At 38.5% G+C, this 14971-nt stretch overlaps 1 protein-coding gene across 1 annotated transcript; it reads left to right on the plus strand.

The window, feature by feature from the left end:
- Positions 1–6: 6 nt before the first annotated feature.
- Positions 7–14509, plus strand: LOC111607991 (butyrophilin-like protein 8). Its single transcript, XM_023330141.1, has 9 exons — positions 7–14; positions 1256–1323; positions 5921–5976; positions 6089–6451; positions 11965–12003; positions 12488–12598; positions 13034–13087; positions 13982–14106; positions 14469–14509. Exons 3-8 carry the CDS (start codon positions 5922–5924, stop codon positions 14062–14064), a joined length of 705 nt encoding a protein of 234 aa, XP_023185909.1. The 5' UTR covers positions 7–14; positions 1256–1323; position 5921; the 3' UTR covers positions 14065–14106; positions 14469–14509.
- Positions 14510–14971: the final 462 nt, after the last annotated feature.

A 14971-nucleotide genomic window follows, 5' to 3' on the forward strand; every position in this document is an offset into this window, starting at 1 on the left:
GAAGATCTGAAAAGGTCCGTTTTTATTCATGTTTGCAGATTTAAATAGTTTAGAAAATTCACACATTAAAGGAAGGTTTAGTTGATGTTGGAACAAAGTTTTAGCAGCAATATTAGTACAATTCTTCATGTTTCTGTTCAAGTTTGTTTCGCTCTTTTCTTATTACATAACATGTCTTTATATTAATAACAACGCTATAAACTCTGTAGAGGTTTTGACTAAAAGCTGAATTTCTCGCCATGTGTTGATTTTCGTAATGCGGGCCTATTTTACGTGACTGCGCTGCTTTTTTTTCATGAAGATTTCGGTGCAAAGGTCATTTCAGCTTTTAATTATTAAATATTTACTATGTATATATGCATATTTTCTTCTCTATGCGTCATGTTTGCTGAAAAAACGTCCGTTTCTGTGTAACAGCGATTATTACAGAAACGCCCAGTTAACAAAGATGTTTCGGTCTGAAACTAAACTGAAACTAAAAGTTTTATACTAATTACCAGCTTCTCGTTTGTTTTCTGCATGAGTTTTTAAACTAAAACTAAACTTTAAGCTAAACTAATTAAGAATCTGCAGATCAGATCAGTCTAAGTGAAACATTTTATAATCCTCCATTTTGTTCTTCATCTGGATGCCATATTGAAATGACTACACCTCTATAATTATCATGTGATCAGAGTGAATAGTAACTTGTTACATTAACTTGAGTAACTTTTTAGAACAAATGTACTTTTAGGAGTTTTTATTACTTCGCCATCATTTTTACTTGAGTAATTTTATTCTGAAATGTTTCTAACTTGAGTAAAATCTCTGGATTTTCTACCCACTGAATGAAAACCAAACATGTTTTAACCAAGAATTCAAACACAGACACACACCTGCAGTTTTTGTTAAAGTTTCATAAGTTTTTTATGGAAAGAAACTGATTTGGAAAAAAATAATATATATATATTACCTAATTTTTTATTTTATTTTCTTATATAAATTATTGTCATTTTTGTCCTTAAAACACCAAAAGTTCCACAAAACTTATATTTTGGTCTGTCTGACGATGTAATTTTAAAATATTAAATGATTGATAATTTGATCAGTTTCTCAGTACTTGAGTTGAGTTTTTACCAAATACTATTTTACTTTTTCTTGAGTAAAAATATGTTGAAGTAGTGCTACTGCTACTTGAGTACAATTTTCGGTTCTCTGCATGTGATGACTTGGAGAAATAATGTCTATAATTAATGTGTTTTATTATTTCTAACAGAGCATCAATGCTGAACTGGACCACCTCCTCTCTCCTGCTGGTTCTGATTCTGTGTTCTGCTGCTCTGGGTGAGAATCTGATTTTATCTGAAAATATGACTGAATGTTTTAAACTGAACTTTAACTCAGAGCATGAAGACGTCTCAGGTTTCCTTAGGAATAATTACACTCTAAGGTTAGCAGATCTGATATCACTGGATCTATTTCCTGTCAGTTTTTTTGATCAGAACTTTTCATCTGAGCCGTGAAATAAAATTTTACCTGAAGCTTCATGAGAAAATGTTTTAAATCGTCCGTCAGCGTCTGAAACATCAAATCCTGGATATTTAAGGTTTAATTTTAAGATGAACCCAACCCAGCTAAACATGCAGGACAGCCGTCCACTGGGGACAGGACTGGACACATCACTGCTGCTCATGCCATATTCTACCAGCTCTCCATCTAACGGGTTAATTGAGTTTCCTAAATCTGCTGGGATTTACCCTGTCCAGAACTGAAGTAAACTTTGTTTAAACTGGTTTAGAGAAATGATTCGCCTGGTTCCTGACGGCCTACATCCAGGTGTCCCACCCTTCTTCCCCCTGTGAATTAGCCAGACTGATCAGCCTGCAGCCAACTAGTTTCACAGAGCACACCTGTTAACGGTCGCTCCTTCTCTAAATTACAACTTGCTCTTGTTATTGAACCAGGTAGGTTTTAGTGACTCGGCGAGTCCCAAGGATGTTGTTTTACATTTGGGCTACCAGCAACCTAAAAACATTTTCCACTTTTTCCTCTCCAGAATCAAACATCAGAGATATTTTACAACAATCAAAGAACTTTAAGGTGACTCATTAACTGAATGTCCACAACAATCTTTTAGATTTTCTTTATGCTAAATATTTTATTAGTAAGGCATTTTTGCAAGGGTCACTACAGCTTAATTCAGAAATAATCAAATAAGTAAAATCAATCATCTAGTCTGTCTTTCCCTAATACTGAGAAACACTGAGAACTAAAAAAGGGAACCTTTGTTTGGCATTTCGAACCCCAGACCTGGCCTGATGATGATGAAGGTGCTGCAGCAGGAGGAGGAAGTTGATCGATGAAGGCAGGGATCTCTGTAGGTCTGATGAGCTTCTTCTCCGCATGGATGCTGAGGTCACACAGGACTTGGTGCTGGCAGGAAGGAAGGCACCAGTTCTTCTTCTTTGCCTTTGTCTTTGGGGTCTGAACCCAGCTGATGAGAGAAGTGCGATTTGAAGCCACAGGTTGTGGGCCTGACCGGTTGGTCCCCATGTGCAGGACAGTCTTCAGCTCTGTGGCCCCGGCTCTTCTTCAGCTGCAGAGTTCTTTGTCCATCTCGATCTTGGCTCGCAGCTGCCTGGAGGATCCTACCAAAGATTCCTCTTTTGCTCCCACCTTTTATAGGGTTTATCCCCCTTTTGGTGCGTTTGCATTGGCTAGTACTGTTGCTGTGCTTGTTTTCATTGGCTGTCTGCTTGGACAGATGATCTCATATCCATCACTGTCTTACAGACATTATGTCCTGATGTCTGTGCTAATGTCTCAGGGTTGATCAACCTGCTATGTCCATTGCCTGCACAACCTTTTCTCTGAAACGTTTACGTTGTTCAATAACCTGCTTCCAAATAAGGCGTTGATCATTTCTGCTCTCCTGTTAGTTCCCCCTTTTTCCCTTAACCCTTTCACCTACCATCTACCTCCAACATATCAGTGATGTTTAATTGCAGTTACAGCTTTTTACACCATTTCAAGTTACTTCCTCTTTGTCCAGGAAACCTGCTCTTCCTGTTTCATGACTCTTTCTGACTGACTATGATTTATTATGATTAGATAGAAAAAAGACGTAGAATTAAAGCAAAGTTTGCAGGAGACAAAAACAACACAAAGCAGATTTATTTTATTGACATTTAAGTCTACTGTTGGGCCTAGATGTCACTTAAGTGATTCATTTTAAAGATAACTTTATTTATTATTACTGTAAAACTTAAATCTTCAGCATGGGGAAATGGGATGATCTTGGTTTCCTTGACAGTTTCCTAAAGGAAACAGGCAGTAAAAATCCTCAGCAGCCCAACCCCTCCCAGTGTGAGGCACGGTGGTGGAGGTGTGATGATGCGTCAGATTAACAGAACTACTTCATCACAGACCTGAAGTTGGCCCCCCACCTTCTTCAAATCAGAAAAAATTGGTGTCAAACGTTTGTGCTGGTTTGTGCAGCAACATTTTTCATTTGTGCTGCTATCATTTTAAAGATATAAAGAAATGTTTCTAGAGGTCATCAAAGGTCAATGAATATCAGTTTTTTGCTGCACAAACGTAGCCGAGTTGATTGACACCAATTTTGTTTGATTTTATGAAGGTGGGGAGGCTGGTTGACCTTGGATGACCTCTAGAAACATTGAAACTCTAGAAACTGGGGCCTCATATATAAATAAACCATATGTAAGCACAAGTCAGCATGTATAAAAAGGAAGGTGGTGTGAAAGTTTGCATAAATATTTTCCTATTTGGAATATTGTCTTTAAAATTTATTACTTTTATTTTTTGTGAAGTGGCCTTATGTGCCTTGACAGCACCTATTAAATAAATATATAATTATCAGTATTATAAATGCTTATATTGCTACAAGCAAGGACTGTTGTCACGGTTACTGGGACACATGGTGACAGCCTTCTGGGCATTTATACTAATCTATATATGTATTTATGGGTGGCAACAGGGCGGAGCAGTAGCTGCGCTCTATTTTCCGCAAATTGGGATTTATAAACGAAAGGTCCGCAGGAATGTGCGTCCATATGGCTTTATACACCAGAATTATTTTCTGCGCTGCACTTTCTAAATTTGTCCGCAAATGTTTTGTGAAAACTGAGCACTTTTATACATGAGGCCCCTGGAGAGGAGACAGAAAGGGAGGCCCCGTCTCTCACGTCATCAATGAAGAGAGTTAGGAATTGCCTTCATGTAAACCACATGTGTCAATCTCAAGGCCCGCGGGCCACATGTGGCCCGCTACGTCATTTTATGTGGCCCTCTCCCCCCACCACCGTTTTACAGCCCCATTGATTGACTTAAAATAGGTTTTGAGCACGAATTGACTACAAACTACATCTCCCATAATGCCGTCCGATTCTTACCAGCCAACATTACGGCTTCTCGCCACTAGAGTGCAGCAGAGTCACCTCAAGCTGATTATTAATTTTCCCAGCGAATAAAACTGAAACATCGACAAGCTAACAAGCTAAAGAGCGAAGTCCCGTGATGTTTCAATCGAGGATTTTTACCGTCTACTGCCCCTGATTTGATGCCACAGCTTCGACTCCACGCAGCTCGTGTTTTGTCCATGTCTGGAAGCACCTATCTGTGTTTTCAATAATGAATTTAAACAAGACCAAGCACAGATCGCGCATTACTGACGAAAACCTACACGCCGTTTTGCGGATTGCCACAGAATAGAACTAAAACCGGACATGGACGAACTGACCAGGGGAAAACGGTGCCAGACATCCGGCCAGAAAACATTAGTAAGCACAAACAAACTACATTTAAATAGAATGAATGTAAAACCAAAACTCAGCATACTGGAATATGCATATAGTTTATTGATTTTGCTTGTGTTGTGTTTATTTACACAACACAACACAATGAGGATGTGTGTGAGTTGGTGACAGGGTGAAGAGGATCAGCTTTGTGTTCAATTACAGGCAACATCACCTCATTGTTTGGTTCTTATGTGAAATACATGTTCGTTGTGTAATAAATAACGAAAAAGTTTTGTGAATGAAGTTGAGAGTTAATATCAAAACTTGTTTTTATTCTTTGTCTGCTTATCTTTAAAGCAGACAAAGAATAATTTTCCCAGCGAATAAAACTGAAACATCGACAAGCTAACAAGCTAAAGAGCGAAGTTTAGCTGAGCAGTTTAAAAATATTGTAATTTTTAAACTGAGCAGTAATTTTACATCCATGTAAACTCAAATGTAATATTTAAAACTTGAATACATAAAATCAGTTATTTAACAATATAAGGTGTTGTTTAATTTATTTTTAACATTGTATTTTCATACATTTATGCTAGGGTTGCCCAAGTCTAGTTTTCCAGACCAATCACTCTGCAACTTTAGATGCGTTCTTTCTCTAACACACCTGGATCATTGACTCATTCATAGGCCTCTACAGAACTGAGTTGCTGCTAATGAGGGAAGTCAACTTTTTGTCTGGGGTATGTTTTAGCAGGGACGCATCTAAAAGTTGCAGTCTGGAGGACTGCACTTGGGCATTCCTGATTTATACCGTCAATGTGGCCCGTTGAGGGTGGCCAATATGCTGAAGTGGCCCTTGGTGAAATTGAGTTTGACACCCCTGATGTAAACCGTTACTCAGTTCCTCTGCTGACCCTGCTGACCCTGCTGGATCCCAGAGGAGGAATGCATCGACAAGAAGACAAAAAGAAAGACCAGCAAATGTTTTAGAGGAGAGAGATGATCTGTGCTGTGATTGATAAAATCCTGTAATAGAACAGCTACTGATCTTTATTTGTTTATGCCATGAGATAAGTATGATCTAAATGAAGTCAGGCTGAGTTATGAATCCAGTTGTTCCTTGTATTGTTAGTGATGATGTTCCTGATGTTCTGCTGCCTCTCCTCCTCCTCCTCTCTCAGGATGAAGATGATCTCCAGGATCTTGCTGCTCCTCATCCTCAGCTCATGTCTCTGTGGTCAGTCTCCATCTTGTCTTTGTGACAGAAAGCTCTCTAGATGGAGCTGAAAGACTCCCATGTTCCAGTTCTCAGTGTGTCTGCTCCTCTCTTTCCCTCTCTGTCTCCTCAGCAGCAACATTTGAAGTCAGTGTGACCCAGAGCAGCTATCAGGCAGAGGAGAACCACAGCATCACTCTGGAGTGGACCTTCACCACCAAGACTCAGGGATCCTGGAGGGAACTGTTCATCTACTGCAGCTTGTTAACTTCTCATGAAGAACTAGTTCTCTATCAGGTCCATGAAGGTGTTGAGATTCCAGATTCTCAGGATGAACAGTTTTCAGGACGAGTCCAGATTGACAAAAACATCATCAGAGAAGGACGAATCAGACTCCATGTGTCCAGACTGAGGACTGAAGACTCTGGTCTGTATGTGTGTGAAGTAAAAACTGAAGATGGATTCAACAATGCTATCTGTCGACTTTACGTTACTGGTGAGTTATTTGGTCAGAGTTTTTTTTTTTTAACTTTCTTTTAACTTTTTAGGTCTTTGTTGAGTATAAATAGAAACTGTTTATTAGTGAAATGCTTTAGCCTCTCTTTATTAAAGCTTATGTTTGATCACATCTCTAAGCACTAGAGGTCAGTAAGTTGACCTCACCATAGAGTGGTGATTCTAGATCAAATTCACCTGGGAAGTCAGCTGATCTAATAGATGAAAACTGTGATTCTATCACAATACTGCTGAAGACAAAAGTTCAACATCTTAATTTTATTTCATTATTAAAGTGAAACTGTGAAGTTAAAACATTTAATTGGTTCAAGGGATAAATTAGTTACAGTTTCTGTGCCAGCATATGTCATCATCAGAAACATATTTAGCTATGAGGGTTCTGACCCTCTCGGTCCATTACCTCGGGCCAGCTCTGGTTAGAGGACCCAGAAATTGTAGTCCAGTCCAGAACTACTTTTTTGTGTGGAGTACCTCAAGGGTCAGTACTGAGACCAGTTTTATTTAATTTGTATATAAATGACATAAGCAAAATGTCTAATGTATTAAATTTGTGTAATTTGCTGACGACACAAATATTCTAGTCTCTGGTGAAAACTTACAACTTCTTTCCATAGAAATCAGTAAATTAAAGAAATGGTTTGACAATAACAAATTATCACTAAATTTGGACAAGACTAAAATCATGGTTTTTGGAAACTGCTACAAAAATACTAAAATTCTAGTTCAGATAGAAGGTGTAACTCTAGACAGGCTTTATGTTAATAAGTTTCTCAGTGTAATAATAGATGACAAAGTCAGTTGGAACGACTTACAACGACCAGATCAACATCGATGAGTACGCCATGACGGTGTCAGCCTACATCAACAAGTGCACAGAGGACGTCAGCATCACTAAGAACATTATCACCCAGGCCAACCAAAAACCCTGGATGACTAAGGAGGTACGTGAAATGCTAAAAGCACGGAACTCAGCCTTCAAGTCTGGCGACAAGGAGGCACTGAGGACAGCGAGAGCCAACTTGAACCGTGCTATCAGGTTAGCAAAGCGAACCCACAGTCGAAAAATACAGGAGTTCTTCCACGACACCAGCAACACCAGAGGTATGTGGCAAGGCATAAAGGCGATCACAGATTACAATCCATCCTCCCCCCCAGTGGGTGAAGTTGATGCTGACTTTCTAAATGGACTCAATAACTTCTTTGGGAGGTTCGAGGCACTGAACAGTACTCCGGCAAAGAAAACTGTTCCCCACCAGGAAGAAGAGGCACTCTGCCTGGACACAGCCGATGTGTTGAAGACTCTGAAAAGAGTCAACCCACGGAAGGCCCCAGGCCCCGACAACATACCTGGGCGGGTGTTCAGGGAATGTGCAGGTCAGCTGGCTGGTGTCCTAACAGACATTTTTAACACCTCACTGGACCAAGCCACAGTGCCAGCCTGTCTCAAAACTGCCTCCATCATTCCGGTGCCGAAGAAACCTCAAGTCACCTCTTTCAACGATTACCGGCCTGTGGCACTGACTCCCATCATGATGAAGTGCTTTGAAAGGCTGGTAAAAGAACACATCGTCTCCAGACTCCCCTCCACATTCGACCCGTTCCAGTTTGCCTACCGCCGAAACCGCTCCACTGAGGACGCTATCTCCTCCGCCCTACACCTGAGCCTGGCTCACCTGGAGGAGAAGAACACTCATGTGCGGATGTTGTTCCTGGACTTCAGCTCAGCGTTCAACACAATCATCCCACAGGCAGGAAAACTGGGACACCTGGGCTTCAGCACCCCCCTGCGCAACTGGCTGCTAGACTTCCTCACCGACAGACCTCAGTCACTCCGGATCGGACAACACACCTCCGATGTCATCACCCTCAGCACAGGCTCCCCTCAGGGCTGCGTCCTGAGCCCTCTGCTGTTCACTCTGATGACACACGACTGTGCCCCCAGGTTCGCCACCAACCACATCGTGAAGTTCGCGGACGACACAACGGTGGTGGGCCTCATCAGAGACGACAACGACCTGGACTACAGAGAGGAGGTGGAGCAGCTGGTGGACTGGTGCAGAGACAACAGCCTGATCCTGAACGTTGACAAGACGAAGGAGATGATTGTCGACTTCAGGAAGAACCGGCCCAGCCACGCTCCGCTGCTCATCAACAGCTTGGCTGTGGAGGTGGTCAGCAGCACCAAATTCCTGGGGGTGCACATCACTAACGACCTCACCTGGACTGTGAACACCACGTCTCTGGTCAAGAGAGCACAGAAACGCTTGTATTCCTGCGGAGGATGAGAAGAGCACACCTGCCCCCGCCCATCCTCAAGACGTTCTACAGAAGCACCACAGAGAGCATTCTGACCAGCTGTCTCTCTGTGTGGTGTGGAGGCTGCAGCGCCTCCGACTGGAAGAACGTGAGGAGAGTGGTGCGGACAGCAGAGAGGATCATCGGGGCCCCCCTTCCCTCCATTCAGGACATTTCATCCCAGTGCTGCGTGTCCCGAGGCCGAAACATCATCAGTGACCCCTCACACCCCCACCATGGACTGTTCTCCCTGCTGCCCTCTAGAAAGAGGTTCCGCAGCATCCGGTGCAGGTCCACCAGGTTCCGAAACAGCTTTTTCCTACTTGCCATCAGACTGCTGAACTCTTAACTGGACTGCACTTAAAATCTGGTCTCCACTTTATACCTTGCACATGTACAGAGCTAAATAACTTATATTTTACTGTCATTACTGCACTTTATATTCTATATTTATATTTATATTCATATTTTATACTGTATTTTATTTTATTCTGGAGTAACCTCACAACATTGGAAGCTCAAAACATTGTCCTGAGCCGTATGCAACGAAATTTCGTTCTGTATAAACCCTGTGCATGCAAAATGACAATAAAGTCAGTCTAAGTCTAAGTCTAAGTCTAAATATCATATTAAACATTTACAGAATAAACTAAGCAGGAGCAAATCAATCCTGGCTAAAGCTAGACATGTTCTGAATAACAGAATAATATAATGTAGAGTTATTCTATATAACTGTCTGATTTTGCCATATTTAACATATTGTTCAGAGGTGTGGGGAATTATTGCAAAAGCTCTTTACAGCCACTAAATATCCTACAGAAACGAGCCGTTAGAATCATCCATAATGTTGGTTATTATGAGCAAACAAACCCGTTAGTATTAAAATCTAGAATCCTTAAATTTGAAGAGCTTTAATTTAAAATGACTCAAATCATGTTTAAGGCATCTGTTGCCCACTCAAACAATAGTGATGTCGAGACATGCGGTTTTTGTAAATTTTTTTTAGTTTCATTTTTTACTGAAAATACAAACAACATTCATAAATCCGACGTGCGTCAAACTATGGCTGCTATGTTCTACTGAGCTTCTTCAGCACAGAAACTTAGGACCCAAGGCTGCCCTAAGCGCCTGTTCAAAACTGATCCCTTTCTAAACTCTTTTCACTCTCAGCCAGAATAATTACCACCATATATATGAATGTTCAGCTTAACATGGACAATGAAACACAGAGCTTTATAATAGCAAAACAAAATATTCATAGGAAAGAAAATAGAATCATATTTTAATGGAAGAGGGTTTTGGGGGATTCCTTGGTCTAAAGTCCCCAGCAACTGGTCCCTCACACATCTAATAAAGTTCAGCCTGAGCTCATAGAGAGCCTGTTTTCTGAAAGAGATGGGGATATTACCGGTACTTAAGGGGGAACTCAAACTTAAGGATTTGTAGAAAAAGCTTTTTTATTTCAATTCATGGGGTAAAGTTATGAACAAGTTAAATGAGGAGTTAAAACAAAGTCAAAATTTATTACAATTTAAAAGTAAATAAGTAGGTCATTTTCACAAGATGTAGAAATATGAGAGAGAGTTAGCACTAATGTGTACATTGAGGCTGAAACATATGAATGTGTGGCTATGGATGTTTGGATTTAGACATATCTAAACCCAAATAAAAATTAATTAACCTGTTTATTTTATTTATTTATTAATGAGGATCCATCTGAAAATATTGTATGAGTTTTTGGGGTAGAAGTTCATAAGTTTCTTATTTCTTCCTACTCCTTTTCAAGCAAGTTAAGATTTCTGTGGTACAACACAGAAATCTTAACATTTCAAATAAAGATTTAAAGGAAATAGCAAGTTTACTTTGTAAAAGTGCATAAAATAATCTTTATTGTTGTATTACTGCTACATTTCATGCTATGAGTTTCATGCTATAGTTTTTGTGTTTGCGCTCGTTTTGTGCATCTCACCAATCTTTACTCAAGTAGAAGTAAAAATTAACTGTCCAAGAAATGTATTAAGCTTTAATTAAGTAAAAGTTAAACAGTATTTTGTAACAATGCGACTAAAGTACCAAGTTACTGTCCACCTGATTTTAATATTTTTAAAGTGTCATCAGACAGACAAGAATATGAGGCCATGTTCAAATGTATATATTAAGTATTGAGTATTTTAAAGAAAAAAACCTTTTATACTAATGCAGGCTTAAGGCCTTTAGGTCTGTCTGTTGTGTTTTTGGTTAAAACATGTTTGATTTCATTTAGTGAAGTTACTCAAAGGGTGGAGTAGCAAGACATTTTACTCAAATAAAAGTAAATAGCATGATAGAGTAAAACTACATCCAAAGGTATTTTGTCCCCAAAAGATTTTACCCATTTTTGGTGGAATATGTAAAATTTTAGTGGTGACATTTTTCCACCAAATGGGTGAAAAAATGAGGCCAAACATAAACTTTGATTAATTGTTAATTAAAGTCAACAGCATTTGTCTTCTGCCTGTTTTATGACTTGATAGGAATCAAGTTATTCAGACACTTAAACCACATTAAGCTATGAATGCTGGGGATGCAGTTCCTATAGTCCACTGGTGAAACTGGAATCCATCAGGTGTCTGTCTGTGGGAAGTCGTGACAGTAGCACCACAGGCAGCACCGATCTGTAGTGGGTTGGTGCGATCCTTATTGTTACAGAAACAGTTTATCCACCATCATCGATAGTCATGCTAACTAGCTGAGCTTTCATATCAAGCATCCCTGTGGTGAACCAGCTGTAACAAAGCAGAGAGAAAGTAGGAGGGTTTGTGCAGCGTATACACAAAGTGATTGTTAGCGCTATAACCTTCCTCATGGCTCTGATTGGTTGTTTCTGACAGAGCAGTGTATTTCTGCAGATCGTAGTAGGACCATAGAGCAGTGGAGCTGGATGTTTTCACAGAGTGTCTCATGTTATGCTGTCAGGACATAGTGATAGTTTTTAGAAATAAGATGTTTCTTTTTTTTTTTTTTAGAAAAAACATATTATATCTCTAAGATGATTAAATAATTAAATTATAAAAGGATTTAAACCAACTGAAAAGTTTGAATAACTGAATAAAATACATTCATCAACAAATAACAAGAATCCTTGATAATTTAAGATAATTTAAGACAAACCAGATAAATGTATTGATGTCTATAACACTCAATGTAATTCCTCAGCAGGTAAAAATGGAGCCCAAGGCAACTTTCCTGTTCCTGGAGGTAAATATGTTTAACTAGATAACCAGTGGTTACTGGAACTCTGACTTAGTTTTAGACTTTCTTTGTTATCTGCAGCGATTTTGGCTCTTTGAGTTGAATATTTGTCTTCTAGCTTTTCCTATTGTCACATGTTGATGTGCAGTTGGGCAAAGCAGATAACTGCTAAATACCTTTTGATCTGCATGTTGGTGTATAACTGTGTGTGTGTGTGTGTGTGTGTGTGTTAGAGAGAGAGAATGGGTGAATGTGTCTGCAGTGTGGAGCGCTTTGAGAGGTCAGCATGACTGGAAATACTTTAAATAACTTCAGTCAATCAATGTTTCTATCTTTACTCAGACAATAAGTGAATAACTGTCTTGAATAAATTAGTATTTTACTTGTGGATAAATCACAACTTTGATCTCATTAATAAAACAAAAATATGCAAAATTGAATTCAAAATATTCAAAAGCGGAATTTTAAAAACCTGTTTTTTTTGTTACAGGACCTGATCCTGGAGTTATTGGTGGTGTTGTTGTTGGTGTTGTTGTTGGAGCACTCATCATCCTCATCTTCATCACATACTGTGTTGTACGTCGCTACAGAGGTGAACAAAGTAAGTCAGTCATTGTCTTTGTAAGTCTTGCAGGATTTCGGTGAATTAATGATTCTCTCCATAAATGCATATTTCCAATTGATAGAAAATTATAGTTTTTAATAGTTTGCAAAAACTGATCTGAAGCTGAAGAGAAGTAAAACTCAGAAACATGGAGCTGTCTAGATAAACATGTATAAGAAAAGTTATGCAGTTTTCACATATTTATCAATATCTGTTGGTGTTTGTCTGAAAAGAAAAGAAAAACAAGAAACCAAATTATTATGAGTAACTTTTTTCTGTTTTAGGTCTTTGTTGTTTATTGTAGCCTTTCTGCCTGCCCAGGTTGATGAAACATTTTTACCAGACAAAAACTGTTAAGGAGAATTAAATATTGTCACTCATTTATATTGTTAAGCTAAATATTCACTGTTGTCTAATTTCTGTTGTGTACAGTTTTTCCATGCTGGAACAACAAGTCTCAAAATGAACAAGGGAGAAATGATGGAGGTATGGAAATGGAACAATTATGTAATAATTAACTTATGTTAAATATTTACTTTTTTATTTTCCTGCTCATTGATAAACTAAGCAGGACTGCAGTCACTGAACATCACAGCTGAGCATCAAACCAGGAAACTGAACTTCCTTGTTGGTGACTGAATCTGACTGACTAGATAATTTGATGTAGCAGCAATGAACTGGTGACCTGACTGGTTTACTCATGGCTCACCAGCTTTCCCACTGACCTGAACAGTGATATGCAGGTTTAGACCAGAGGTGACCAACCTGTGGCCCCGGATCTGGACAACACTAAAGAAAAACAGCCAAGAATCAAGAAAACAAAATCCAACAACATTCATCCATAAAATGCTATAAATAAATCTATTAAAAATTGCAAACACATAACTCAGATTTTCTCTTCCTTGTTGTGTTTTCTTCAACAGAGAAGCTTATAGCCAATTAAAACATGTTTAATATTATAATTACATCAGACCAATTAAAAAAAGAAACTAGAGCTTAATGAAAGACGTCTCTTCTACCTTAATGAAAGTTTTATTTAAAAGGTTCTTTTAATCTGACAAGCCTCATCTGAATATTCATTACATATTCAATTTAATATGACAATGTTTACATTTTTATTTTAATATGCTTTGGTTTCTGGATTGTCTCATTTTTGTCAACAAGCATCTGGAAACAAATAAAAGAAATAATTTCAGAAAAAGTCAAAACTTTACTGCTTTACTTTATTTTTTGCTGATTGATGATAATTTTCTTTTGAAAAACTAAAAATGACAGAATTCTGTTTTTATTCAAGCCATCTTAATAATAATGTTACTTTGGGATATCAAACAGTCAGAAGAAGATGATTTTATTGAAAACATTTTGTTTTGTGTTTCATAGATCGCAGAGGAAATGGTAACCAAGGAGATGAAGCTGAAGAAAAACCTTTACAGGACCTGGAACAACCAAACCAAAGTGTCTGAATTCATCATTCTGACCTGAAATCTCCTTCATATCACTTGTTGGTATGAAAACTGTTACATGTATAGAACTGTGAATAATAATGAAAAAAAACTGTATGCATTAAACCCAAAAGCAAATCTTCATATTAGATCAAAGATTTAATAATCTTTTCTTGAGATAAAAACAGGATGAAGAATCATGTAAGTTAAAAAAGAACATTTTATGTCCATAACTGTTTCTGTAGTTTAGAGTCTCTTACTCAGCTTTTGAAAACTGGTTTGTCTTGAAAAGTATTTTTTAATATATTCAAAAGTTGACAGACTGGATCCCCAGCTTGTTCCTACAAAAGGTTTTTAATTTAATTTCTGTCAGTGAATCTTATTTTTAATGCCCACACTTTTTTTCTTTTTTTTTACCCCTCCAGGGGGTCTTTTGTGGGCTCTAGTGTCCCTTAAATGACAGTAGGCTGACAGGAGAGGGGGGAAGACATGCGGCAAACGTCGTCGGGTCCGGGAGTCGAACCCGCAACGGTCGCATCGAGGACTCAAGGCCTCCAAATGTGGGTCGCGCTGGACATTTGGATCTGTTTGATCTGGGACATTTAAATTTAGAGTCACTTTATGTAATCTGCTCCTTTTTTCTAAGTTTGTTAGACTAACTAACTAAAATGCTAAACTAGTAAAATAATCATCTTCCAGGAAAATAAATTGAGAATTAGTTCAAGTATTAATAAGTTTGTATAGTGGTATGAAACACAGTGTGAGCATGTGCTTCTGAAAACTGACTGGTAGCTTCGTCACACTAGGTAACACTACGTCACACATGTTCATCTAAAACAATACATATACTGTATATATACAGTATATATATTAGAGAAATGATTGGTATTTTTCTTTTTTTGTTTCTAATGCTTTCTAAAACACTAAA

Source organism: Xiphophorus maculatus, unplaced genomic scaffold (genome assembly GCF_002775205.1).
Source record: "Xiphophorus maculatus strain JP 163 A unplaced genomic scaffold, X_maculatus-5.0-male Unplaced_Scaffold_BN229, whole genome shotgun sequence".
Taxonomy (NCBI): Eukaryota; Metazoa; Chordata; class Actinopteri; order Cyprinodontiformes; family Poeciliidae; genus Xiphophorus; species Xiphophorus maculatus.